The following is a 27,012-nucleotide window of genomic DNA, read 5'->3' on the forward strand; positions in this document are numbered from 1 at the left end:
AGGGGTATGGAGGCCTGTTCAGAATCATGCATTTGCAGAAGGAACACTTGCGTATGATGAAAGCAATTTGCAGGAAGGCCTGGTGTGCGTGTGCAGTGTGAGAAGGACCGCTCCACTGTCTTCTGGAACAGCCCCTTCCAGGGCTTCCTGACAGGAACACTGCCTGCTTGCTTGTCCTTTCCTGCCTTTCTTTAGCACTGGGGTGAACTCAGGTGCGCTCTTCCACTGAACACTGAAGTACATCCACAACTCCCCCACTCTTTTGAGACAGGATCTTGCTAAGTTGCCCGGGCTGGCCTGGAACTTGTGATGCGCCTGCCTCAGCCTCCCAAGTTGCTGGAATCACAGGTGTGTGCTATCACCAACCCACCTAGAACTCTGGCTGGTTTTCTTGCCTAACTTCTCTTGGCCTTGATTTTCTGATCTGTAAAATGGGGGCATCAGGTACCTCAGGAATCATCATGAAGAATAAATCAATTAATAAATACCTTTAAAGAACACTGCCTGGCCTATGATAGGGACGGGTTAGCTGTTAGTTTATAAACTGCTATGTGCACACATAGGTGTCCTGCATACACAAAATCTCTCCAATGGCCTCATCATCACAGATAATAGCATAGTATGCTCGTCTGCATCTTGCTTCCACTTATAGTTTGGAGGACTTTACACTTGAGCACGTAGATACTTAACACTGCCTATCAGCGCAGGTTCATTACTCTGCGAGATAGATGCACCAGGATTTGTCTAACTTTTCCTAGGTTTAGATGCAACCATTTTGGCTTATGACCTGACATTATGGAATGCAGCTTTATTTCTTCTTATTATTTTTGGCATTGGAGATTAAACCCAAGGAAGGTCTCAAGTATGCAAGGCATCACCGGGTTACATCCGGGTCCTAATGAAGCCATTCTCATTCTGTCCAGTTCTCAGTTTTCAGATTCATATGCCACATCCCAGGTGGAAATAGGACTGGGCAGCCCCAGGACTGCAAAGACATGGCACGTAAGGCAAGATCCGGACGAATGAAACCCCATCCTGCCTGGGCAGGGTCTCTGGTAGCCCTAGCCCGAACCGCTCCTACACGTTGGCTGCGCCGGCGCCGCCACTCTACTAGCCACCAGGACCCGTCCTGATAGGCCCCGCCTCGTGCAGCCCCGCCACTGGTGTCCCCGCCCCTTCGCCATCAGCTCCACCGCGCATAGGTCCCAGCTCCGGCAGGCCCCGCCCCTCCGGGCCCCGCCCTGCCCTTAAGTACCCGCCCCTTCAGGCCCCTCCCCGCCGCCCTTTAGACCCTGGAGGCCCGCCCCGCCGCCAGGCCTCGCCCCCTCCAGGCCCCGCCCCCGCGCAGTGCGGCTGCGCCGGCGTCCTAGGCTCCGAGGCCCGGGCTCCGGGGCTCTTTTGTTTCCCGCTGGGGTCGGAGTCGCAGTCTACTCCAGAGCGCAGTCTAGGCGCGAATCGGAGCCAGACCCGCGTCGGAGTCCGAGTGGGTTCGGATTGCCAGCGTCGCGAGGGCGCCGCGGCGGACGCCGAGGGAGTGCGCCGCACGGCCCGCGGCCCGCGGGGCTGGGACCCGGCCCCGGCCTGCCCGATGGGGCGCGCGGCCCCGGCGATGCACCCGCTCCCGGCCCCGCGCCCCCAGCCCCACGCGCGCGTTCGGGCCGCGGCCCGCGCCTCCGCCTGAGCCCCGCGCGCCCCGGCCCGCCGCCCCGCGGCCCGCTCCCGCGGCCCGCGCTCGCCATGGAGCCCGGCCGCGGCGGCACCGAGACCGTGGGCAGGTTCGAGTTCTCCCGCAAGGACCTGATCGGCCATGGCGCCTTCGCGGTGGTCTTCAAGGGCCGCCACCGCGAGGTGGGTGAGGCGCCCGCTGGGACCACAGCCGGGCCCTAGCTTCGGAAGCCCACCCGAGACCCCAGACCGAACCCTATTCCCCGACCCCAGCTCGGGAAACCCACTCGGAACCCAGTGCCGGACCCCAGCTCCAGAAGCCTACCCAGGACCGCAGTCTGGAACCCCGGCCCTGGAGACCCGGGATCGCAGCCTTAAACCCAGTTGGGACCCCCACCTCCAGAAAGCCAGGCTGGGAACTCTACCTGGGATCCGAGTTCCCAGCCAAGAGCCCTACTCAGGCTTCCTCTGAGACCCCCTACTCTGCGATCTCATGCTAGTCACCCTGGGGCATCTTTGTGTCCCTAGCCTGGGGGCAACCCTCAGGGTGGCTGTAGCTCTGAAAGTCCCTGCTTGGTTTTCAGAAGCACGACCTGGAGGTCGCAGTCAAGTGCATTAACAAGAAGAATCTGGCCAAGTCCCAGACACTGCTGGGGAAGGAAATAAAAATACTCAAGGTGAGCTAGCGCCTTGAAGGAGGAGGAGGGTGGGCTGGCTCTCACCCACTCCTGAGAAACTTGGATTTCCGTCCTAGGAACTGAAGCACGAGAACATTGTGGCCTTGTACGACTTCCAGGTAAGGCCTCTGGCCGATGTGGGGGTGGGGGAAGGGGTGATGCTACCCTCCCAGGCCGTGGGCTGCCCAGTGCTGGAGGTCTATTGGATGGTCCAGGACAGCATCTTAGAGTGGGTGGAGGGAGCTGGGCATTGAATTGGAGATAGGGTGTCTGGTCTGCACATCTCTGAGGCTTCATCTGACCCTGTAGACCCCATCTCTTGCCCAGTTGGGCCTAGCTTCCTTTGGGTGGAGAACCTCTAGCTAGTCTGGCTGCCTGAGGAGACCACCAGGGCTGGGGTGTCCTGACCATGGGGATCACTCCTCCCACTGTTGCCCCTCTGGTCTGACCCAGTGGCCCTATCTGAGTCTGGTGACCCAGGCAGGCCCACCTGTCTGGCTGGCTGGGTGTTTGTTGACATTGTCCGGTGGCCTCCCATTGGCTGGTCTCTCCCTGCGTCAGAGGCCCAGAGAGGGAGGGGCTGCAGGAGATTCCTTCTTGCTGGCAGTTGGGGCTGAGCCTGCTGGACTAGAGAAGCCAGAGGCCAAGTCAGGCCTAGCTGGCCCCCTGCTGACTAGCCAGTTTCCCATGCTGTCCTCCAGGACCCTGTGCCCCATGGTTGCATGGTTTGGGGTTCCTGGATACCTGGCTTGGGACCCAGGACCTAGGTGTGGGTCTGCCAGGCGAAGTGCTGACTAATGACTTTAAAACCTGTTTACTGAGGCCAGGGACCAGCCCTGACTGAGGGAAGTTCCCGGGAGGCGGTGATGTTTTGGTGGCCTCCTCCCTCCTTCTCCCTCCCGCTGTCAGCTTTGCTGTGGCCTTGGGGGCTGTGACACATTGTGACGTGTGGGCAGGGCCCAGGTCCAGGGTGGCAGGAGTACCTGGAAAGCCAAAGGAGACACAGTGTTCTTGGTCCAGGAGGCTCCCCTTCCCCCCTCTTGTTTTCCTTTATTTCTTCTCTCCCCAGTCCAGCCCCTTTTTCTTCGTTGTCTCCCTTTCTCCAGCTCTCCTCTGGCCATGTTCTTCAGCCTGTCCTCAGGGCCACACTGCCAGGGTACTCTTCAACCCATGCATTTGTGAAAGACCCATGGTAGAGTCGATGGCCAGTCCCAAAAAAGAACAGATCCCTCTGGCCCACACAACTCTGCTCCCTGCCAGGCCCCCGCATTCCTGTGCCTGGATGTTTTCAGTCCCATTGGGACTGGGCGGACGTGGGTTGGGCTGCAGGTGACCATCTATAACCTCTGGAGTGCCCAGGGCTGGTGGTATCCTCCAACCCTGCCCTGGTCCCTGTTCTGTTCCAGTTGGGCCACACACACCTGATTGTGGGCATATGCCACTTCCTCCAGGGTTGGCAATACTGTGGCTTCCTCTGCCCGGAGGAAGTGCTGAAAAATGCCAGCCGTAGCCTTTCCTGTGCTGGGACTCCACCCTCTCTGGCCTCACAGTACAGGCTGTCCCCTGCATCCATAAGATGTTTGAAACAGACACCAGGACCAGGAGAAATCATCTTGATTTTACAAATCTTTTTTTTTTTTTCCTGACCTGGATTGGACATAGGGCCTCTTGCATGTTAGGCAAGCCCTCTACCACTGAGCTATACCTCTAGCTTTTAAAAATAGGTAGTAACTGACCTGTGGTAGCACAGGCCTGAAATCCCAAGTTCAAGGCCAATTTGGCAACTTTGCAAGGCCCTGTGTCAAAAAAGATTGGGATGTAGCTTAGTGGTAAAGTGTCCCTGGGTTCAATCCCCTGTACTGCAAGGAGGAAAAAAGTAATGATTTGGCTTTTAAAGTCCTAAAACACTATGAATGAAAACGTGGTGAGAGGTCATTCTCCCAACTCTGTCCAGATGGATTTCCACTGTCTGCTCTGAGTGCATGGTTATTTCTGGGCCTCTGTAAGTAGATGTGATTCTTCCACAGTACAACATGACCCTACCCCTCACTGTTTTTTTTTTTTTTTTTTTTTAACATCTGTACTGGAGATGGCTGGAAGTCTCTGTGACTTATTATGCACACTGTTCTTAGTCCATATCAGAAGAATGGTGCCTTGGCCTTGCTAGAGTGACCACCTGTACCCTCAGTGGTGTGGAGCCAGACTGCAGCAGATGGGCAGGCTCCAGCCTGGCTCTTCCTGGCATGGGGCTGAGTCCAAGGGCAGGTGTCCTAACCTGGACTGTCAATTTTGTGAGCTCAGGGTGTTAGCTGCAGGCCTGTGCAGCCATGGTACCATGACCTGATGTTCCATGACTGGTTTCACCAGCCTCCTGCTGATGGACGCATGGCTATTCTGGGCTTCCGGTGCATGAAAATGTGGTCGCTACTGTCCTTGAACTTTTGCTGCTTGTAGATCTGTGGGACGAATTCCTAGAAGTAGAATTCCTGGCAAGAGGCTTGTATGTTTTTAGTTTGGGTAATTGGTGCCAAGTTGCCCTCCAGAGAGGCAATACCAGTGGTCATTCAGCAGCCTGACTCCTGCATCCTTGCCTGGAGTCGGCTCCCAGTCGGCTTGGCTAGGTAGAGCTGGACATGGTGTCTCCCTGGTTCTCTTCCTGAGCTGGGAGTGTGCATGCTGGGAAGAGATCCCCCTGCAGAGGTCTGCAGTACACTCTTGATCCTTTCCTTCCCAGGCTGGCTGGGACTGGGGTTGGTGGTGTGGACCCCATGCTGCCTTTTCTGGGTCTCTTGTCTGCACCAGCTGCCTACCTGAGACCTTGGTCAGATAGCCTCATGGTGTCTGTTGTGATGTGCAGTAGGAAGGTAGTGACAGCCCATGGCGAGCGCTTGGAACAGTGCCTGCTGAATAGTAAGTGCTGTGTGAACTTTACTGTTGATCTGTAGGAGCTCTTTATGTATTAAGAAAACTAGTCCTTTTGTAATAGGTTGCAAATAGTTCTCCCAGTTTATCTATACTATTTTTTTTTTCTGTGTTAGGCAAGCCCTCTACCCCTGAACCAGTCCCCCAACTCTAGTTTTTTTTTTGTCTATAAGGTTATTTTTGTTTTTGGTATGTTGGTGGGGTTGTTTTCTTTGTTCTTTTCTAGAAATATTTTTTAGTTATAGATGGACACAATACTTTTGTTTTTATGTGGTGCTGAAGATCAAACTCCATGCCTCACATGTGCTAGGCAAGTGCTTTACCCCTGAGCTACACCCCCAGCCCCTGTGGGGTTCTTTGTGTGCGGTGCTAGGGATGGAACCCACCTTCTAGGCAAGTACTGTACCCCTAGTGCCCTGCTCAGGGGTGATTTTTGGTTTGTTTTGCTATACAAAATGGTAGCATCAGCAGTTGAGGAGGCTGAGGCTGAGGGATTGAAAATTCAGTGCCAGCCTCAGCAACTTAGCAAAGCGCTAAGCACCTTAGCGAGACCCAGCTTCAAAATAAAAAATTATAAAGGGCAATGATGTGCTTAGTGGTCAAATGCCCTTGGGTTCAATCCTTGATACAAAAAAAAAAAAAGAAAGAAAAAAGGTAGCATCAGGCCTGGGAGGTGTGTAGCTTAAATCTTGCTGTTCCCTTTCTTTTTTGTGGTGGACCTGGAGACAGGCCAGGGCCTGTGTGTACGAAGTGACCACTGTGATACCGAGCTACCCTCGGCGCCGTGTTCTTGCCGTGTTCTTGTCTGAGCATCTGGCACCTGTGCAGAGGGTCGGAGTGGGCTCGTTCCCCTCCCATTTCTTGTGCAGTGACTGGCCTTGCCCGTGTTTCAGGGGAATCAGGGTGTGGAACTGCAGACACAGGCTGGCACTTGCCAGTGTGCTCTGGAGAGGGTGGCAGCATGGAATTGCTGATGGTGACCTCCTGAGGCCAGCACGCTGTCTGTCCAGTTCTCCGCAGCTAGACGCCTTGCTGGGTTGCCCAGTTGTGACTCACTGAGCCCTGCGGACAGACCCTGCTTCCTGATGCACCTGCCAGCTGGGTGTGTCAGGAGCACCTGCAGCAGCAGTGGGAAGGCTTGGCTCTGCCCCCTTCCCTGAGAGAATCCTTGTGGGGGCAGGGTACAGCAGCAGGGGCCCTGCTCCAGGCAGGCCTGTGCATGGGGCCCAGGTTCCAGGCAGTTCTGCAGACTGCCTGTTTTCTTTTTTTTCTTTCTTTGTGTGTGTGTGTGTGTGTGTGTGTATGTTTTAGTTGTAGGTGGACACAATATTTTAATTTTATTTATTTGTACATGGTGCTGAGGATCGAACCCAGAGCCTCACCCATGCTAGGCGAGCGCTCTACCACTGAGCCACAACCTCAGCCCTCCAGACTGCCTGTTTTATCAGTATTTTTACATTAGGCAGTAACTTGTCAACATCTACCAAAGGTTGAGAGGCAGCTGTCACATGAGACCTGAAAACCCAGGCATCATGCTTAGGAGCCATAGGACTGGCTTTCCACTTTTTAAAAGTTTGTTTCTGTTTGGCACCAGGGATTGAATGGGGTGCTTAACCACTGGGCCACATCCAGGTGTCTTTCTGTTTTGGTGTGGAGCTAGACTTCAGCAGATGGACTTCCTGGCATGGGGCTGAGTCCGAGGGCAAGCCTTAGTTAGGACTAACCTGGGCTGTCAAGTCTGAGCTTGACAGCCCAGTTGGGGTCTGAGTTGCTGAGGCTGGCCTTGAACTTGTGATCCTCCTGCCACTCGGATTACAGGCATGTGTCACTGTGTCCAGTTGAGCCTGGCTGTTGACACCTACCCATGCTGGACCTTGAGCTAGAAGTGGGATTCCATCCTTCTGTCACTGGGTCAGGAGTCTCCTTTTCGTGGCTGTGGTGTCTCACAATGGGACTGTTCTGCCGTGTGTGTGTGTGTGTGTGTGTGTGTGTGTGTGTGTGTCCCTGAATGGTGGAGTCTCTGCTCAGCGGCAGAAAGAATCCCTCTGATAGGTTTCAGTGGTGTGCACGGATCAGGGCTGCTGGGTCTCAGGGAGGGGTATGCAATTTGTCTTTCTGAGGGACCTTGCTAACCCTGGCAACATCCTCTGCATTTCTGCAGATAGTCCTGCCCTTAGGGGTCAGGACACCCAGTTTGCCACAGCCAGTGAGCAGCCCTGGGTTCAGGGGCCTGCCTGAAGGTCCACATTAAGCCGCAGAGAGGCCAAACGTGGGTCAGGGAGCAACGGTGGGTAGCTGCAGGAGGCTCCCGGGGATGTGAGTGGCCTTCCTCCTTGGGGTGGAACCAGGCATCTCTTCCCTTTTGGGAGCTATCCAGAAAACGCAGCCTGGGGAGGTGGAGAGGACGTTTCCGGGCCATGGCTGTGGTTTTGCTGCCTTCTGGAGCTCAGGAGCCGCCCCAAAGGAGTTAAGTAGGTCAGCCCTGCCCGCCACCCACCAGACCAGCCCAGGATCACCAGCCCAAGATCACCAGACCAGAGTGGGGCTGCTGAGGGTGGGGAGCTGGGATCCTATTAAGCAAAGCACCTTAGTGCCCCAGGGGCGGGGCTGCCTCCTACGTGCCTGGACACCCGTGTAGCTGCCCAGGACACTGCCTCTGAAGCTAGCTTTGCCTCCTGTAGAGGGCCAGCCTGCGGGAGCAGGTTGGTCCCCAGGGCCCTTGCTGGAGTTGTACCTGTCAAAGGCTTTGTTCTGTCACCTGGTTGACTTGCTAAAGAGGTGTTAATCGTCTTTCATGGACAGCCCATCAGCCATCGTTTTGCCCTGAGGTCAGCTGGGACTGGGCTCAGCTCCCAACTTCTCTGCCTTGTTTCTCCCTTAAACTGATGTAACTGCCTGCTGGGCTGGGGTGATAACCAGGGAGAGCCATGAGAGCACCTGAGGGTATGTCCGCCCGCAGCCTGTGTGGGGGATGTGATAGGCTCCCCAGACCTTCCCTGAGAGTGAGATGGGGCCAGTGGCTCCCTCTGCCCTGCAGTCTCTGGCCTTGTGTGTTGGGGCATCACTTGCCCTCCAGGTGTCCATGGGGCTGGCTGGGTGCCAAGGCCTGCCTGGCCCTAGCTCCCTAGGGAATATGTGAAAACCAAGTCTTGCTAAGAGGCTTTGGAGGTGGAACCTGATGCCTGTTCTGGGTGGGCCCAGGGCTTGGCCGGAACAGATCAGCTGTGGTGACCAGGTTGTGATCTGGCTTCTACCCCGCCCCCTGCAGGGCCCCAGAGAGAGCCACTTCCCACAGGGAGGGTCCCCAGTGGATGTGGGTGGGGCTTGGGGCCAGGCCTGGGCATGCCGCTTCTGAGACAGTCCCCCACCCGGGCTCCTGGAGGCCCTGCTGACTTTCTGGTTTGGTCCCTGTTCTTGTCCTTGCCAGGGGTCGAGGTGATGTGGCAGGGCTGCCCCTGGTGGGCATGCAGTTCCAGATTGCTACTGGTTTGGTGTTGGCACTGAGCAAGGTTGAGGATGGACAGTGGCACCAGCTGACTTTGGCTGGTCCTGCCACTTGGGTTCCAGGCGAGTCTCCTAACTTACTGTGGCCTCAGTCAGCATCCCTGTTGGAGATCAGGCAGGCCTGGAGTCGGAGTGGGCACTGGGGGGCCAGAGTACAGGCCCTGTGACTGTGCACAGGTCCCAGGCACCTGTGTAGAGCTGTGTCTTAGCAGAGGGGTGGGTGGAGGGCCTGAGCTGGTCTCCTGGAGCCTGAGTTCTGTGTGGCTTGGTGGAACAACCCAAACCTGCCTGGGTCTTGGGCCTGGAAGCACCTCTGGGAGTGGCTAGGCAGGGGCTAGGCCAGAGTGGGTGGGAAGGGGCATGGAGAGGAGACTGGGGTGCTGGTATCACATAGCCTGTGGCTGCTTGTGAATTCCAGGGACAGCATTAAGGTTTCAGGGAGCCAGCACAGCAGGTGGGTAGCTGCAGGAGGCTCCCTGGGGATGTGAGTGGCCTTCCTCCTTGGGGTGGTGGCTAGAAGGGTATCTGGGAGGGTAGGCCTTTCAGCTTGCCATCTGTGAACCCTTAGGGGCCTACAGGCTTGGGAGCTGCAGTCCCTAGCATTGCAGAGGCCGTTGGGTAAAGACAGGACTGGGGGAGGGCCCTGGCCAGAGTAGGCAGCAGATGGTGTAGACCAGGGGCCAAAGCCTCCTGCTGTGTGGGCATACAAGGGATCTTCTGGCATCAGGGAGCCCTGTCTTTCTGGAGAGGCAGGAGACTGCTGTTGTGTCTCATAGATCCCCCAGTGGGAGAGAGGCAGCAGGACTTCTGTCCCTGCAATCCTGGGTGAGCAGCTTGGGGATATGGTCTACCTCTGTGTATGCCCCCACTTGCTTCTGTCCCCGTCACTGTCCCTGCTTGCTGAGTGAGTTTGGACTCTGCTGGGTCAAATCCTAAGGAATGCAGCTAAAGATTGAGAGAAGGCCTGCCTCCTACCTGGCTACCCTCTGGTAGTGTCTCCAGGATAAGAGGCTCCGTAGCCCTGGTCGCTGGCTGGGATGTGGAAGCTCTCTGGACAGGGCCTCCCTGGCGGTGGTAAGAAGCAGGGGTGTGTGCTGCTGCTGCTGCACTATTTCTGGGTCTTTAACTCGGTTACCTTTTGCCCTGATCCTCTCCTGGCCCTGACTTTTGTTGGGTGGTTAGAACTGTGGGCTCTCTTTCTGTCCTGTTCCTATCTGTCCTCTATCCTGTTCCTTGTCCCTCTGGCTTAATGGGCCCTGACTGTTCCTCCATCCTGTCACTGTCCCACTGTCCTGTCTCTTGTCTCTCTAGCCCTGTTCCTGTCGTGCTGCAGTTGGGGACTCTGAACCCACCTACCTATGCTCTCTCCCCCAGCTGGCCTAGGAAGATCCGGTGGGAGGCAGGCCACTGCCGGGGCTTCCTGTCTCTTCCCTGGGCTGGGGCAGGTGAGCTCGGGCAGGTGAGCTCAGGCAGGACTCGGGGAGCAGAGTGCACAGGCCTGCATGGACAGTCTCCCCTTGTCCTGTGCCCCTTATGAGTCCTCCTTACCGGGCCACACCCTGTGTGGAGCCTGGCATGCGAGGCGGCACTTGACCACACTGTGTGCCGCGGCTGCCTTGAGCACTCCCCACCCCGCAGCTCTGGGGCTTGGTAGGGTGTTGTTCACAGGGACTGTGTTTGCATCCAGGGTGTCTCTCAGCAGCTTTATGTCCATCCCTAGAAGTGTACATGTGCAGGCCTGGTCCTCCCAAGGGGTCAGTTGGCTGAGCAGGTGTCAGGGATACTTGGTCCTGCCAAATGGGGACAGGGCATGTCTAAGGACATGCTTGGGGTCTGGGGTTGACAGGTGGCAGCTGGCTGCTGGGGCCGGTCAGTGTGGCCTGCGGCTAGTGTGTGCTCAGTCTTGGTGGGCTTCTGAAAGCACTCTGTCATCCCCCTGGTGGTGGATGCTAGCCCCCACTGTGGGAACTTTGGGGCTCACAAGTGCACCCTCTTTGTCTCCCACTTGAAGTTGGAGGCACTGCACGTCTGGAGTTGCGGTGGAGCAGGGTATAGATTCTTCCAGGTGCCCTGGAATGGGGTCTTTGTGCATCCGGCCACAGGCTGCAGAATGGAGAAGAGGCTGGTGGTAACAGGACTTGCTCCACTGTCCCCAAGGCCAGCTCTGCTCTGTGCTTGTGAAGGGAGGGGGAGACCTTGCTCTTCTCCTAGCAGGGTGCCCTGCTTCAGGGAAGGAGTGCCACCTGCACAGTTTCAGGGCAGTTAAGACCAAGTCCGCCTGGCTCTGCTGGCCCCTGGCGCTGGTGCTTGTCAAAGAACTGGGGTGAGGCATGAGTGAGTCATGGGGCAGCACTGCTTCCGGTGGTGCCCACTGGTCATCAGGCGCACCAGGTGGCTGCTGCAGTGGGCCTTTACATGTCTAGGGTTTTGTGCCACTGGACATGGATATAGGTCAGTGTGAGCTGAGGGTCAGCTGGAAACTAGCCCTGCTGGGCAGTGGGCAGATGGCTCAGGATGCCTCTGGCTGGAGGGTTGGCCTGGGCAGTGGCCCAAGCCCCATCAGTCAGGGTCTGTCAGCTCGGTTCCTTCTACCTGCCTACTCAGCCCAGCAGCAGCAACCCATGATCTGTTGTCATCCTTGTTTCCAGAGCCTGAGGGTCAAGGCCAACCTGCACCCAGGCCTTGGCCCTCCTTACTTAGAGGCTCCTGTTGGCCAGGATTTACCATTCATGCTTAACCCTCTCAGACTCAGGGACAGGGCCCTTCCCTTGATAGAGGCCCTTGGGCTTGGGTCCACTCCCTCCCCGGGTCCCTCCTGTTTTCCATTGCTCCTGTCACTCAAGCCCATGTTCAAGCCATAGAACACAGCAAACACACCTTTCAGTGTCCCTGGTCACAGGCATCCTGTCTTGACCCTGCGGAGCGGCCCAGGCCTGGCCATGCCCACTCTCACTGAAGCCCCATGGACATTTGGAGCTTGAGGGTGCCCATGGTCCCCTGCCGCAGTCTGGCTGGGCACAAATCATAAGCCACTGAAGCAGGAACAAACTTTATTTTTGAACTGCAAGAAAACACTTCACCCACGCTCAGAGGGAATTCTCCCGAACACCATGCGGCTCGTCCAGGAACCTGCAGCCGGAAAACTCCCGGAAATCCCTCCTCCTGCACTTCCCCAACCAATGGGAATTCTCGGGGAATCCCCAGGAATCCCCACGCGAACTCCAAAGTAGCGCGAGAACTCAAAAGTAGAGGCTGAGAAGGATAGTAGTGCCTCGCCTGTCAATCAATACTGTTGGCAAAATGCCAGGGGCCATACAGACTTGGCCATGGCTCTCAGCAGTCCCCAAAGCTGTGCCCCAGTGGGAGCAGGTGGCACTTTTCCCGCCTCTCATAGCATTCTCTCTGTCTCACAGGAGATGGCCAATTCTGTCTACCTGGTCATGGAGGTGAGTCCCTGTGGGGCCAGGTCTAGCTTGGAGTGAGGCAGTCCCTTGTCACCAGGGGCAGAGGCTCCATGCATTGGTGGGCCGATGCCCATAGCACTGGGAGCCATGGAGGGAGGGGCGTGGTGGCCCAGGGTTTCGGAACACCTGCCATGGGAGCGGGTGTGGGCTGGGGGCCTGGGCAGGCTGGAGGGGCCTGACCTGCCTGACGTGTGGCACTGGTCTCTTGCAGTACTGTAATGGTGGGGACCTGGCTGACTACCTGCACAGTGAGTAAACGCATCACAACAGGGCAGTGCAAACAGCCCAGGGTTGGCTCAGCAGGAACTGCCCCTGGGGCAGATGGGAGGGGACCCTGCCACTTCAGACCACTAGAATTCCATCCTTCGCCTGTCTACTCCTTCACAGTCTGTTGAGTGCTTCCCGTGTGCTGGGCAGAGGCCTTGGCCAGGGTCTTCAGAGGGCTGTGTTTTCAAAGCAGAGGCACTTAGGGAGTGGGGGCAGTTGTGGGCAAGACCAGACCAGGGGGTGGAGAGGGATGGGCTGGGGGCACCATGGGGGCCTTGTTGTGGGGCCTGCAGGTAGAAGGGTGCCTGCAGCCTTGGTCATGTGACATGGCGGGAACAGCAGCTCTTGGCTTGACTGAGGCTGAGTTCAGGGGCCGTGTGGAGATGGTGGGGCAGGAGGGCCCCAGAGCATTGGCAGGACACTGGAGTGCTGCCTGGGACTCCTTACAGCCCTCCCAGGTGTTTCCCAGAAGCTGCCCTGTGTGTAGGAGGTGGGGAGGACACTCTCCTAGGAGTGTTGACACCTGTCAGTCTACTGGGCAGCTCTGACAGAAACCTTCAGACTGGGTGATTCATGAGCAGCAGGGTCACCAGCTCACAGCTGCAGAGGCTTCATGGGCTTCAGCCATTTGGCCCTCCTACATGGTGGCTTCTTGCTAAGGCCTCACATGGAAGAAGGGACAGATGGGCTCCCTCAGACCTCTCATGAGGGCAGGACTCCCCATGGCCTGGCCATAGCCCTTCCCCATAATCACTGTGAGGGAAGGATTTCCATGTGTAGATTTTGAAGGACTCTGGCTGGGGCCGAAGCTGGCAGAGCATACTCCAGGTGGGGAGGGCCTGTCCTGATGTGACTCTGTGCCATCTGTTGGATGGGAAAAGGTGCCCTATGAGTGAGGGTCAGGCACTGAAGCCAGTGGTCCTGGCCCTTGGGCCACTGGCAGGAGTATAGCAGGCATCAGCTACCACGTGGCTGTGCTGTGCTATGCTGTCTGCCTAGTGTTTGCTCTTGTCCCCATGGCTGCCACTCTGCTCCTGGGCCGTGACCTTTAGTGATTAGGCAGTCTTTGGCCAGCTTCCAGGCTCCGCAGGTGTCAGGTTAGCTCCAGGCCAGCCCCAGGCCAGCTTCTGGCGCCACCTGCCTGCAAGAGTAGTTCTGTGACCTGTGCGTGAGTGTGGGCTCCCTGGCTTGCCTGCCTGTGTGTGGTGACCGGCCAGGTGAGCCTGCCCCTGAGGTGAATGTGTGGTTGGTCCCTGGGGTGGGGGGTCTCCAGGTACGTGTGTTTGCAGGGGCTGTGTGGGGTGTTTTTGTGTCTCCCTGGTACTGTGTCTGTCTGCAGTGTGCATGTTTGGATTCTGCCCTATCCTGGCTGGTTGTCCCTATGGTCTCCTTCCTTGGGTGCCAGTGACCACCACCTGCTTCTGCTCCCTCCCAGGATTGGCTGCCCTGCTTGCATCACCACACCTGGTCCTAAGATGCCTGGTGGCCCAGTTGGGATCACTGGAGCTACCCTGGACACGGGGACCTCCCCACTGGCCCTGTGTCTGCTGCTGGCAGGGGCCAGGGCCTCCTGGGAGCCTGGGCAGGGTCTCAGCCCCGCCTCAAGGTTACCTGCCCAGTACTTAGTTCTTGGAGTTCACGGTGGGCCAGGACCCTGGGGGCTCATCCTAGAACCCCTTGCCATGCTGGCTGCTTGTCTGGGGGTGAGAAAGATATTAAAAGGCAGAGAGAGTGAAACATAAACTGAGAAAGACCAGCAGCCTGTGGCTGGCACTGAGGGCTGGCAGTGTTTGGTGTGAAGGAGGAGACATGAGGTGGCATGGGGACGAGGCCCCTGCTAAGGGTCAGGTAGGCTGCAGCTAAGTAGGCAGTAGGCACAGTCCAGACAGTCTGCCTGTCCTCCTGGGCTCAGCCCCATGCACCCTGGGAATGTTTTGGGCAGCGGTGGCTGGTGTCCCCTGAGCGCACGTCTCCTCGCAGCCATGCGGACCCTGAGCGAAGACACCATCAGGCTCTTCCTGCAGCAGATTGCAGGTGCCATGCGGCTGCTGCACAGCAAGGGCATCATCCACCGTGACCTCAAGCCCCAGAACATCCTGCTGTCCAACCCTGGGGGGCGCCGTGCGAACCCCAATCACATCCGCGTCAAGATCGGTGAGGCCTGAGCTGTAATCCCCGCTGCTCAGGAGGCAGAGGCAAGAGGGTTGCAAGTTCAAGGCCAGCCTGGGCACCTTTGTCAGACCCTGTCTCAAAAATAGAGGGCTGGGGGTGCAGTTCAGTTGTCACCTGTGTTCAACCCCCATCACATTCCCAAAAAAAGATTAGTGAGGCCTACTGAAGGTGACCCCTGGCAGTGGCCAGTCCAAGTAAAGCTTCCTGATGTCTCTCCCGTACAGCTGACTTTGGGTTCGCCCGGTACCTCCAAAGCAACATGATGGCAGCCACGCTCTGCGGCTCTCCCATGTACATGGTGCGTGGCCTCCTCCCTGCTGCATCTCCCAAGCAGGGCCTGGTGGGGATGGCCCCATCTCCCAAAGCTCTTGAGGGTGCTAGCCCCTGGGTTCTGACCTGTGTGTCCAGAGCTGACCTTGTAGGCACTGGGCTGCAGCCAGTGTGCTGGTGCCTTTCCGCCAAGTCAGCTTGGGTTGGCTGGTCCTGAGCCAGTGCCTGTGTGGCATCTGCTCCCAGTCACTGCGCTCCAGTGCCTGTCCTGTGCCTGAGCGCTGGCCTGTTCCCACAGGCCCCTGAAGTCATCATGTCCCAGCACTATGATGGGAAGGCAGACCTGTGGAGCATCGGCACCATCGTGTACCAGTGCCTGACAGGCAAGGCTCCGTTCCAGGTGAGCCTGCCTGTCACTCTGCAGGAGGAGGAGGCGGGGAATGAGTATGGGTCGTGGGCGGCAGTACTGCGCTCCAGGTGACCGCTCCCCCCTGTGGTCCCTGGCTCATTAAAATGCTATACTTCCTTTGTGGTGGTTGAGCCCTGCTTGGCCAGGGTCAGCAGGGAGGCAGTGTGTGTGACACAGGCACGGGAGCTGGCTTGTGGTCTTGGCCACGGGTCACAGCAGGAAGCGGGGCTGTGCGGGAGCAGAGTCTCATGCCGTTGTCCCACCAGGCCAGCAGCCCTCAGGACCTGCGCCTGTTCTACGAGAAGAATAAGACTCTTGTGCCCGTGTAAGTGCCTCCTGCCCCTTGGTTGTTCTGCCCAGTGCCCCACCAGCCCCATTAGCCTGTTTTTTCTTGCCCACCCAGCATCCCCCGGGAGACGTCGGCACCCCTGCGGCAGCTGCTCCTGGCTCTGCTGCAGCGCAACCACAAAGACCGCATGGACTTCGGTGAGTACACACAGCTTGCCTCCTAATGACCTGGGGCAGCGTCCCCAGGCGCCCCCCCCCCACCACCACGCACACGGCAGCGTCAAACCCCTGACTCCTTTCCCAACACTCCCATGCTCCTGGGGCACTGTCCCCTCAGCAGTTCTGCTTGGGTGGCAGGTACTGCTCCTGGCTTCCTTTTCCAGCTGATGGTCGGAGTCTGGGCACCTGGGCTCCTATGAGCCTCACTGTGGCACCTCTAATCTCTGGGAGTGGCATGAATGGGTCCCCGGGTACCTGAGCTCCTTCCCTGGCAACAAGGCTGGCAGACCTGGTTCTGCCTTGGGAAGCCCCATCCAGGAGATGGTGAAGCACCCCAGGCTCACAGGGGCCCATGCTGTGAGCTAGAGTCCCACCTCTGCCCAGGGGTCTGGGGGCCTGCCTGACCCCACAGCTTGAGTGAGAAGCACTCCTGAGGCCTTGTTCTTCCTCTCCAGAGGAATTTTTTCGTCACCCTTTCTTGGACGCCAGTGCCTCCATTAAGAAGTGTAAGTCCCTATGGGTCCTAGGGCCCCAGGAGGGGCCTTGATGTCCTCCCTAGGTTGGGTTAGGTGTCTTATGCTGGGCTGGGGAGTGAGGGCTTAGGGTATGGGCCTTGTGCTAGGCCCTCTCTCAGGAGGGTAGGGGTGCCCATGGGTCCTTAGCCCTGCTGCAGCCTGGGCCCCAGGACTGGGTGGCAGGTGGCCATGGTGCAGTGGGGGTAAAGGTGGGTCACCTGCTCACTCCAGCTGCTGTCAGAGTGAGGCCTGGTGGGGGGTTTCTGAGTGCTGGTGCAGGGCACAGAGTGGGTGGCTCGAGGCCATGCTCACCCTGTCCCCCACTGGTCAGAGGTCAGGGAGCTGTTCCACCGAGCTGTGTTGGAGACTGTCCAGACCTGGGCTGGCTGGCTTGAGTGGCCTCAGACAGCCCCTGTCCTCAGAATGTTGGTAGACTGACTGGTACTCTTCCCCAGCCCCGCCGGTGCCTGTGCCCTCGTACCCGAGCTCAGGGTCTGGCAGCAGCTCCAGCAGTAGCTCCACTTCTCATCTTGCCTCCCCTCCGGTAAGTGGGCCTGCTCTAGCCCTATTGCTGGACCTGCCTGGACCGGTACTTTGAGCCACAGGAGTGCAGGAGCACACTCTGCTCCAGAGGGAAGGCTGGGAGACAGGGCGCACCACTGAACAGGGCACAGGCTGCACACCAGCCACTTGGTGCAGGAGTGGGCAGGGGCACGCAGCCTCGGCTTCTTTTGAGCAGTACTAGGGAGTGGTGGCCCTTCTAGGGGTCGCTCCATGACGCTGCCAGGTAGAGCCCTGCCCATCCTCTGAGCGCCTGCCTCTGGGAGGGGTGTTTGTGGTGGGTGGTGATGAGCTGGTGTGTGGGTTCTGGCCTCTGTCCAGTGTGCAGTGAGGCGACTGTGCCTGTGCCCTTGGCTCCAAATGTGAGCACAGTGGAGCTGCCCTTGGCAGAGCTCTAGGCCTTGTGTGTCCTGGCTGGCGCCCAGCAGAGCGTCCACACCAGACGCCTGGTGCTCTCTGCTGTAGAAGCAGAACAGTGAGGTTTAGGGGGCCGGGGGCAAGCGCCTGCCTGAGGGAGCTGGGAGCCAGGCCCCTGCCACCTGGCTATGGTGCTGTGGGCAGCTCTGGGGGCAACGTGACTACGAGACCAGGCCTCTGTGTCTTGGAATTCAAGGAGCAAGTATGTTGGGCACAGTGGTACTGCATGCCTGAGCACCCTAGCAAGAACCCCCCATCTCACAATAAACAACAAAGGCATGGGGGATGGCTCAGTGGTGGGCCTCCAGGTGCAGTTCCTGGTAACCCCTGCTGCCCCACACAGCAGGCGCAGGGGCGGAGAGGGGAAGAACAGCCAGGCCTGTTGCTTGCACCCTTGGTCCTGGGTTTTGCTGAGGCGTGGGCCCAGAACAGGTGCGGTTTGGTCCTCAGAGTCTGGGGCCCGGACCTGGCTCAGCCTCCTCTGTTCGCCAGTCCCTAGGGGAGATGCCCCACATGCAGAAGACGCTCACCTCCCCAGCGGACACGGCCGGCTTCCTGCACGGTTCCCGGGACTCTGTTGGCAGCAGCAAGGACTCCTGTGACACAGATGACTTCGTCATGGTCCCAGCCCAGTTTCCAGGTCAGGAGGCCTGCAGGCAGAAAGGGATTGGTGGGCAGAGCTCAGTGGCCCTGTTTGTGGGATGTGCAAGTGAGTCTGTGTGGGGTCTCCCCTGGGCAGTCAGGAGGTTGCTTCCAGAGCCCCAGCAGCCCAGCATGTCGGTGAGTCTGTCTCTGCTGAGGGGACCTGGAGCATAGGTGACGCCACCTATTGGTCAGCCGGCATCAGAGGCCCAAGACTTCAGGCTCTGGCCCCCCAGGCAGAGCCTGCTTCTGCTGCCCTGGGCCAGGCCTTCGCAGGCAAGTGGCAGCCCTCATCTCCAGGCTGCCCTGCATTCCTCCCGGCATCCCCCACTGTGTGTTTGGCACTCCCTGCTGCCCACACCAGATTGGAAGCTGCCCTTAGCAGTTGGGACTGCTTGCTGGGGATGTGCAATTTACCACTGGATCCTGTGCTCCCCCTCCTTGTTCTGGGGACCTGGCTGGCCCTGGTGTTGGCCAGGAGCAGCCTGACTCAGCCCTGGCCCTTGGCATGTCCAATCAGCTCACGCTCTGGGTTGGCAGGGGATTGGCAAGGCTGGCCCCTCACCAGGGTCAGGGATCACCGTCCTCACCATCCATCCCAGAGAAGTCCAGTCTGGGAAGAGGCCCTGGGTCCAGGAGTTTGTGGAGTGGGAGAGATGGGGGCAGGTAGTGTGGGGGTCTCCTAGATTGGGGGCTGTACCCAGGGTCCCCTTTTCCCAGTCTGTATCTCACTGCCCAAGTCCCATCCACAGAGATGCAGTGCTAGCTCACAGCTGCCCTTCTGGAATCTCCACCTGAGTGTGGGGAGCAGAGGGGGGTGGGGAGGAGTGGAGCAGAGGTGGGGGCAGGGTGGGACCTGGAGGATGGGGACATCTAGGCCAGATGCTGTCTTCCACCCACAGGGGACCTGGTGTCTGAGGTGGCCTGTGCCAAGCCCCCGCCGGACAGTCTGCTGTGTAGCGGGTAAGCCCTGTGAGGGACAGAGGTGGGCCTTCAGAGTGGCTGGTGTCATCTCTGCCTGTCCAGCCCCACCTTGGTGGAGGCCATTTGGGAAGAACCAGACTGCTGGGCCCAGCGAAGGCTAGGGATAGGGAGATCTCAGGGCCTGTGCCACAGTGGGTGATGGTGCCTCCCTGTCCTCTGTCCACTAGGAGCTCCCTGGTGGCCTCTGCCGGCCTGGAGAGCCACGGCCGGACCCCATCTCCCTCTCCCTCTCCCACCTGCAGCAGCTCCCCCAGCCCCTCTGGGTAAGTAGGGCCCAGGTGGGGTGGCTGCCCCTCCCTGGCAAGGTCTGCTATGTCTGGAGGCCTTGCCTTTGATCAGACCTGGCTGGACCCCAGCCCCACAGGGAGGATCCCATTAAAGGCCGTGGGCCAAGGGGTTGGTGGTGGGGGTACCGAGGACATTGCCTACCTTCTGACTGGAGTCTCCCTCTGGGCCAGTGGTCAGGTGGTCCCTGCCCGAGGTTGTGTGGGCCTGGTTCTACCCCAGCACCCTTGCTCAGTGAGCCTGACCTCCCTCCATAGCCGGGCTGGCCCGTTCTCTAGCAGTCGGTGTGGAGCCTCGGTGCCCATCCCGGTCCCTACCCAGGTGCACAACTACCAGCGCATTGAGCAGAATCTGCACTCTCCAGCTCTGCCCCAGACGCCCCGGTGAGTCCTGGCTGTGCACTGTGCGTCAGCACCATACGCTCTTGGCTCCCTGGGTCCAGTGCTGTTCCGACCATGTGAGCAAGGTGTCCTGAGCTTATAAAACCCTGCTGATCAGGGGTGTATCATCACTGAGCCATGTCCTCAGCCTTTTTATTTTTTATTTTAAGACAGGGTCTTGCTAAGTTGCCTATGGCCGGGCTGGGGATGTAGCTCAAGCGGTAACGTGCTCGCTTAGCATGCGCGGGGCGCTGGGTTCGATCCTCAGCACCACATAAAAATAAAATAAAGATGTTGTGTCCACCGAAAACTAAAAAATAAATATTAAAAAATTCTCTCTCTCTCTCCCCCCCCATCTTTAAAAAAAAAAAAGTTGCCTACAGGCTTACTAAATTACTGAGGCTGGCAACACTGGGATTACAGGCAGGCGCCACCATGCCAGAAAGTTTTTCCAGTTTTGACAGAAGTAAAGATGGGAGGAAGAGGTGCTTTCTTTGTAGCTCACGAGAGGCAGATTGGGCTAGCAGTTGTCCCTGCAGGACTGTGGCTTTGGAGTCAGAGGGCCCTGGTTGGTCAGTGCTTGCTCCAAGGCCATTGCATTGCCTGGGCAGCACAGTGAGGGCAGAGCCAGCAGCAGGGCTGTTTGCCTTTCTGATGTGGGTGAGGAGCTAGGGCCTCACCTCCTGGTTTGCTGCACCTGCAGGTCCTCTGCCATCCGCAGGTCGGGCAGCACCAGCCCCCTGGGTTTTACCCGAGCTAGCCCATCTCCTCCATCCCACCCTGATGGAGCTGTCCTGGCCAGGAAGCTGTCCCTGGGTGGAGGCCGGCCCTACATGCCATCTCCTCAAGGTGAGCCTCTGGCCTGGTCCCAACCTGAGCAGAACTGGCTAACTGAGGTTTATATGGGGTATGAGGGACTCTGCAGTCTGTCCCGGTCTGACCCTGGGACCCTTTCCTTTAAGTTGGAACCATTCCTGAGCGGCCGGGCTGGAGCAAGGCACCCTCCCCACAGGGAGCTGAGATGCGGGCTGGAAGGTCCCCGCGTCCAGGTAGGAACAGTCAGCATGGGCCTGAGGACAGAAAGGTGGACGGGGCCAGGTGGCTGGTCTCCTTGCTGGTGACTTGGAGGCTGTTTGTCCATAGCCCCTTCTGCTCTGCAGCTGTGTGCCCCTGCACGGGCCTCTCAGTCCCTCTGCTGGTTTCCTCAGTTGCAAAGTGTAGCAAAGGCATCACCTACAGTGACTGTGGGGCCCAGGGATGTGTGGGGAGGGCTTGGCGGCAGTGGCCCCGTGTGTCCCTTTTCTGGAGTGCCTGAGGACCTGGGAGGTGCTGAGGCCTGGTCTCTGGTCCTAGGCTCCTCCGTGCCCGAACACTCCCCTCGGGCCCCAGGTCTTGGCTGCCGTCTGCACAGCGCCCCCAACCTGTCCGACTTGCACGTTGTTCGGCCCAAGCTCCCCAAGCCCCCTACGGACCCCCTGGGAGCAGCTTTCAGCCCACCACAGGCCAGCCCTCCCCAGCCAGTTCCTGTGCCACAGCCCTGCCGGTCCCTGCGTGGCTCACCCAAGCTGCCTGACTTCCTGCAGCGTAACCCCCTGCCTCCCATCCTGGGCTCTCCCACCAAGGTGAGAGAACCAAGTCTGCCCTACAGGTTCCAAGGTCCCTCTGTTATTAAGGGCTGTCCAGCTCCTGGTGACCTCGTGCCTGCCCTGTGTTGAGGCCTTGTAGAATGGGGACTTGTGGCTGGTCCTTAATGTGACACCCCGTGACCGCCTTTTGGAGGGGACATGCACCTGGGAGGCCAACTTCCAGTGGCAGCACGGCATTGTAGCAGGACTGGCCACTCCTGGGGTGTGTGGACTGAGGGACCGGGTGAGGGAGAGTCAGCCAGACAGGGTACACCCGGGCTCAGCCTCTTCGTCTAAGAGGGACCCACAGCTGCAGCCAGCTGCTAGGTGTGATGGCCTCTGTGCCTGCCCGCTGGCCCCTTGCAGCACCCTGCCTCACCCTTGCATCACCTGGGGGCTCCCCAGGCAGGTGTGCTCAGGGCTGCTCTGTCCCCAGGCCCTGCCCTCCTTCGACTTCCCTAAGGCCCCCAGCTCCCAGAACCTGCTGGCTCTCCTGGCCCGGCAGGGCGTGGTGATGACCCCCCCACGGAATCGGACGCTGCCCGATCTCTCAGAGGTGGGGCCCTTTCAGGGGCAGCAGCTGGGCTCTGGCCTGCGGCCTGCTGAGGACAACAGGGGCCCCTTTGGCCGGTGAGTGGGGATGGGAGGCGAGCTCCCCAGCCTTGTCCAGCTTCAGCCACCCGCTGTGGTGGCTTCAGTGATCCTGGCTCGGACCTGGCCACCCTGAAGCCAGTCCTTCCCTCCTGAGCCTCTGCTGCCTGTCGGAGGCAGGTGTTGGTGGGATCTGCTCTTGGTGGGTGGAGGGCTGATGGTATCGCCTGTGCCTGTCCTTGCAAAGACAGCTGTGCCGGGCCAGGCTGCTTACAGTGTGCATCTGCAGGTCCTTTAGCACCAGCCGCCTCACGGACCTGCTGCTCAAGGCTGCGTTTGGGACCCAGGCCTCCGACTCTGGCAGCACAGACAGCCTGCAGGAGAAGCCCATGGAGATTGGTGGGCCAGGGGCCGGGGGCAATGGCTGAGGGCCGGTGGGGCTGGGTGGGGCTGGGGCCAATGTCTGGGGGCCGGGTAGGACTGCCCCAGAGTAGGCCCTGAGCCCTCCTTGTCTCCCAGCACCCTCTGCTGGCTTCGGAGGGAACCTGCACCCAGGAGCCCGGGCTGGGGGAGCCAGCAGCCCCTCCCCAGTGGTCTTCACTGTGGGTTCTCCCCCCAGTGGGACCACACCGCCCCAGGGACCCCGCACCAGGATGTTCTCAGGTGAGGACCTGTTGGGGCTGAGGCAGCACCTTGGGGCTGGGGATCCTTTAGCTTTAGGTAGTTCCAAGGCCCCAAGGCCCTGAGATGGGCAGAGGGCCATCCCAGCCCCAACTCCCAAGGTGTCCAGGCCAGTCAGCAAGCAAGGTCTGTGGCTCTTCTAGATTGTACCTTGAGCAGGGACGGTGCCTGGGACACTGGGCCCCTGGCCAGGATGCCAGCCTCTGTGTTCAGCCACCTTGACAGGCTGTCCTCTGTAGGCCACTTGCCCCCGGTTTTGGCACAGACTTGGACTGGGGCCTGTCACTTCCGCAGTGAAGGTAGTGGGCTACTCTATCCTCTGGGACACCCTACCTTCCCTGGAACCTAGCCCCACTAGGTGGGAACCTTGCACCCTCATGGCCTCAAGTGCCTCCACCTTTGGGTAGATGTGGGCTCAGGTGTGCGGAAGCCTGCAGTGCCCCAGGTGGGGTCCTGTGGGACCCCCAATGGCTGGGGGCCATTAATGTGGCCTGCTGGGCTTTCCCTGCCACGGTGGGGTATGAATTGAGGCCACCTGGGCCCTAGTGTGGAGTCTGCAGGGCTGGGGGCTGTGGAGCAGGAGAGGGGTGGGGCTGCCACCTCCATCACCAGTTGTCTCCCACAGTGGGCTCTGCTGGCTCCTCTGCCCGTCACCTGCTGCCCGGGGCCTGCAGTGAGCCTGTCCCTGAGCTCCCTGCCCCAGGCCATTGCTGCAGCTTTGCTGACCCCCTCTCTGTCAACCTGGACGGGGCTGTGACCTTTGAGGCCCCTGATCTCCCAGAGGAGACACTCATGGAGGTGAGGCCCGGTGGGGTGGCGCTGTGGGCGTGCCCCCGCCTGTACTGGCAGTGAGCGCCCCTCCTGTCTGCAGCAGGAGCACACGGAGATCCTGCACAGCCTGCGCTTCACACTTGCCTTCGTCCAGCTTGTCCTGGAAATTGCTGCCCTCAAGGGCAGTGCCAGCGAGGGGGCCGGGGGCCCTGAGTGCCAGCTTCAGGAGAGCATGGTGGCCGACCAGATCAGCCTGCTGAGCCGCGAGTGGGGGTTGGTATTGCCCCAGGTGGGCCTGGTGGGCAGTGTCCTGGGGCAGGACCTGTGCCTCTGACCTGCTGGCTCTCCTGCAGCTTCGCAGAGCAGCTGGTGCTGTACTTGAAGGTGGCTGAGCTCCTGTCCTCGGGCCTGCAGACCGCCATTGACCAGATCCGGGCCGGCAAGCTCTGCCTCTCATCTACCGTGAAGCAGGGTGAGAGCTGTGGTGGCATGGCTGAGGGGTGGGTCCAAGGAGGCAGGAGCCAGCAGATGTGAGAGAGCGGGGACAGTGGGCAGGTAACAAGTGACAAGGCCACATGGGCAGCCCAGGCCAGGTGGAGGAGCAGCTGGCATGGTCCACTGGGGTCCCCTGTGGGTGCTGCTGAGCCTGGCGTGGAGGCCAGGAGCCTTGGGGTTTGTGGTGGGGTGGGTGCTTGCTCCCTGCCCGGGTGTCCTCCATGCTGGGCATTGGCCCAGCCCTCCCACCACGAGCTCCCTTGTCACACAGCCCTCCCTGGCCAAGGTGGGCCTGGGCTTACCTCACCTGTGCCCTCCTCCCTGCCGCAGTGGTCCGCAGGCTCAACGAACTGTACAAGGCCAGCGTGGTGTCCTGTCAGGGCCTGAGCCTGCGACTGCAACGCTTCTTCCTGGACAAGCAGCGGCTGCTGGACGGCATCCATGGTGTCACCGCTGAGAGGCTCATCCTCAGTCACGCTGTGCAGATGGTAGGGCGGGCTGCTGTGTTGGGACCCTGGAGGCCCATGAGGGCTTTAGGCTGCTGCTGGTCTCTTGGCTTGGAGAGCCAGATGGCAAGGGTGTCCCTAGACCTGGCCCACGGCCACCTCCACAGTCCAGCTGCATCCTGGTCATACTCTTCCCTGAGACTCACCTTCCCCAACTAAAAAAGAGATCTGCTCTCCAGACACTGGGGTCCCAGGCATGCTTCTGTGGACCTCTGTGGCTGCTTTCCTGAGATAAGTCACACATAACAAAAGCCTGGCCAACCACAGGGACAGGCCTACCTGCCCTGCCTCTCGCTCCTCCCTCGGGCTGCCGCCAGGGCACCTTGTCACCAATGGTGGTCTGAATGACAGTAAGCGAGTGCTCTGGGCCACATGGCGGGCAGGTGTCCCCAGGCCAAGCTCATAGCACAGTGGCCACGCTGGGCTGAGTGGGACACCTACTCTGGGGGTATCCACAGCTCTAACTGCCCTTGGCCTTGTGAGCGGTGGTGATAGAGCATTGGGCTTGCACCCCATGGGACAGTGCTTCAATGTGTCCCCTGCTGAGGAGGTGTGCCACCCTGCCTAGCTCTGCCCTTCCCGCAGGTGCAGTCGGCCGCCCTGGATGAGATGTTCCAGCACCGGGAGGGCTGTGTGCCGCGCTACCACAAGGCATTGCTGCTACTGGAGGGGCTGCAGCGCATGCTCACGGACCAGGCAGACATTGAGAGCGTGGCTAAGTGTGAGTGCAGGCTGGCTGGACGCCAGGGCAGGCCGGCTGGGTGTGCAGGGCGGCTCTACATCTGTCCACTTCACCTTCCCTCCCCTCTGCAGGCAAGCTGTGCATCGAGAGAAGGCTCTCGGCCTTGTTAACTGGCATCTGCGCCTGACCCACTGCCTGGTGTGCTGTCCCGAGGGGCTGGACCCTCTCTGCGAACCCTGCGGGGTGGGGTCCACGTGCTGGCCAGACTGTCAGGACAGGCCTGCCAGCTGTGGCTGATGGTGCTGAGTCTGCGCCGCAGGCCCCTGGGAGGGCCACTAGGTGGAGCCATGGAGTTCAAGCCCCACCGTGTGGTGTGTCTTCTGCTTCAGAGGCTGCTGGTCTTTCCTGGAGGTGAACTGCAGGGTGCCAGGGACAGCTCCCTCCCTCTGCAGGATTTCCAAACTGGTTCCCTGTGGCTGCCTCCCGTGGCAGGCACAGGCGCCAAGTGGTAGCAGGTGGTGTTTGTGGTACCTGCCACCCTCCAAAGCCCGGGGCAGCCCTGAGGACAGGCAGGGCCCTGAGATAGCATTGCTGTGTCCATGCCAAAGCAAGCTCTTCCTCAGGGCTCACTGCCCAGTCGCTTGCCCAGGAACAAGGGTGCGTCCTTGGGTCTCTGCCCTTCTCTATAGGAACTGTCCCTCTGAGACCACCCACCCAGCTCTGTGGGCCACCTGTGCACTTTATGCTGACCGCCTGGAGAGCTGCGTGGACGGTGCAGACTGCAAGAAACCTTTCCTGCTCTGTGGGGAGCATGTGGACGCGCGTGGATACCCAGGAGCTGTGGATACGCACATAGGTGTATACACACAAGGAGACCAGCCAGCATGTGTGTGCACGGACTCCCCAGCCCTTGGTGTGGTCCTGGGAGGAACTGCTGCCCTGCAGGAGACGCTGTCCGTGGGCTGAAAGGCTCTTGGGGACAGTGTGAAGCACCGAGTTTCCCAAACGCAGAACAGATGTCCTCTTTCACACTTTACTCCTAAAATGTGTCTTATTTTTCTGCAGTTCTTTCTTTTTCGTTGTTCAAAGGAGAGAATTTTAGGTGTTTGAGGAATTGCTCTGGAAGGGTGGGTGGGCCTGAACATTGCTGTGGGTGCCACGTCGTGGGAGGCAGGAGGTGCCTGACGGGTGCCAGGGTATGGCACGGCTCTCTTGCCGGACACCCACTGCAGTATGGGTGTTTCTGGCTGGCTGCTTCCCACCGTCCTGCTGTTTGGCCACAGGATAGGCAGTGCTCAGCCTCTATCCCCACCTGAACATGGTGGGCAGGGGAGGGTGGACCTTCTGTGCAACAGAAAAAGTAACATATGCAGAACCTCCCCGGGGCTTTACAGCCGGTCCTGATGTCAAGGCTTCTTGCCTGGCGGCTTCTGGGCTGGGCAGAGCCCTGTCTCCCAGGGCCCAGGGTGGGGTGTGCTCAGGGTGCCCTGCCTGGGCCTCCCTGGTCTGCCCACCCTGGCTTGGCTCAGCTTTGCCAGCCTTACTTGAATGTATCCCTGAGCATCCACGGAGGCAGATGTGGGTCAGTGGGGCCCACGGTATAGGTTCAGAGGTCATGTGCCACATGCACAGAAACGTGTGGTTTTCCTTGCAATACTTGAAATGTCGCCACAGTGCTTGGATGTATGAGAAAACCCCCACCCCTGTCTCCCTCGTCGCCCCGGCTTCCCTTCTGCATGTCCCGTGTTAGTATTTATTGCTTTATGCCGACGGGAACCCAGAGCCGCGGCAGACTGGTGCCGCGCCCTGCCTGCTGGCCCCTCCTGGTGCCCACGGCTGTGGCTGCGTGTGCTGTGAGTGGATGCTGCCCTCCACGAGGTGGTGCTCAGGCCTGTGTCTTGTTAGGGTGAATGTGTGAGTCCTCCCCTCACCTGTGTCGTGTGCCTCGAGGGAAGTAAACTTTGGAATTACCCATCGTGTCCATGTCCTGTTTGGTATGCCACTGTCTTCCAAGTCCAGC

The 27,012-nt window shown here is 59.3% G+C and overlaps 1 protein-coding gene across 3 annotated transcripts; it reads left to right on the top strand.

Annotated features, from left to right (window-relative positions):
• The first annotated feature begins 1,353 nt into the window (after positions 1 to 1,353).
• ULK1 (unc-51 like autophagy activating kinase 1) lies at positions 1,354 to 26,964 on the top strand. 3 transcript variants are annotated; one of them, XM_081287027.1, is made up of 28 exons: positions 1,354 to 1,848; positions 2,250 to 2,342; positions 2,420 to 2,461; positions 12,182 to 12,214; positions 12,444 to 12,480; positions 14,480 to 14,653; positions 14,896 to 14,969; positions 15,240 to 15,341; positions 15,617 to 15,675; positions 15,754 to 15,836; positions 16,313 to 16,363; positions 16,828 to 16,916; positions 17,843 to 17,990; positions 18,895 to 18,955; positions 19,144 to 19,239; positions 19,435 to 19,644; positions 20,345 to 20,490; positions 20,604 to 20,690; positions 20,995 to 21,263; positions 21,703 to 21,896; positions 22,147 to 22,256; positions 22,377 to 22,520; positions 23,164 to 23,336; positions 23,413 to 23,582; positions 23,663 to 23,781; positions 24,135 to 24,292; positions 24,896 to 25,031; positions 25,124 to 26,964. In XM_081287027.1, the coding sequence occupies exons 1-28, from the start codon at positions 1,738 to 1,740 to the stop codon at positions 25,177 to 25,179; spliced, it is 3,225 nt and encodes a 1,074-aa protein (XP_081143153.1). In that variant the 5' UTR covers positions 1,354 to 1,737; the 3' UTR covers positions 25,180 to 26,964. The 3 variants fall into 3 exon arrangements, with proteins under 3 accessions (XP_081143153.1, XP_081143152.1, XP_081143154.1); XM_081287026.1 differs by having other exon boundaries at positions 1,355 to 1,848; positions 23,410 to 23,582; XM_081287028.1 differs by having other exon boundaries at positions 1,356 to 1,848; positions 19,519 to 19,644; positions 23,410 to 23,582.
• Positions 26,965 to 27,012: the final 48 nt, after the last annotated feature.

The sequence above is a fragment of the Spermophilus citellus genome, assembly GCF_964194105.1.
Source record: "Spermophilus citellus genome assembly, chromosome: 3".
In the NCBI taxonomy this organism is placed as follows: Eukaryota; Metazoa; Chordata; class Mammalia; order Rodentia; family Sciuridae; genus Spermophilus; species Spermophilus citellus.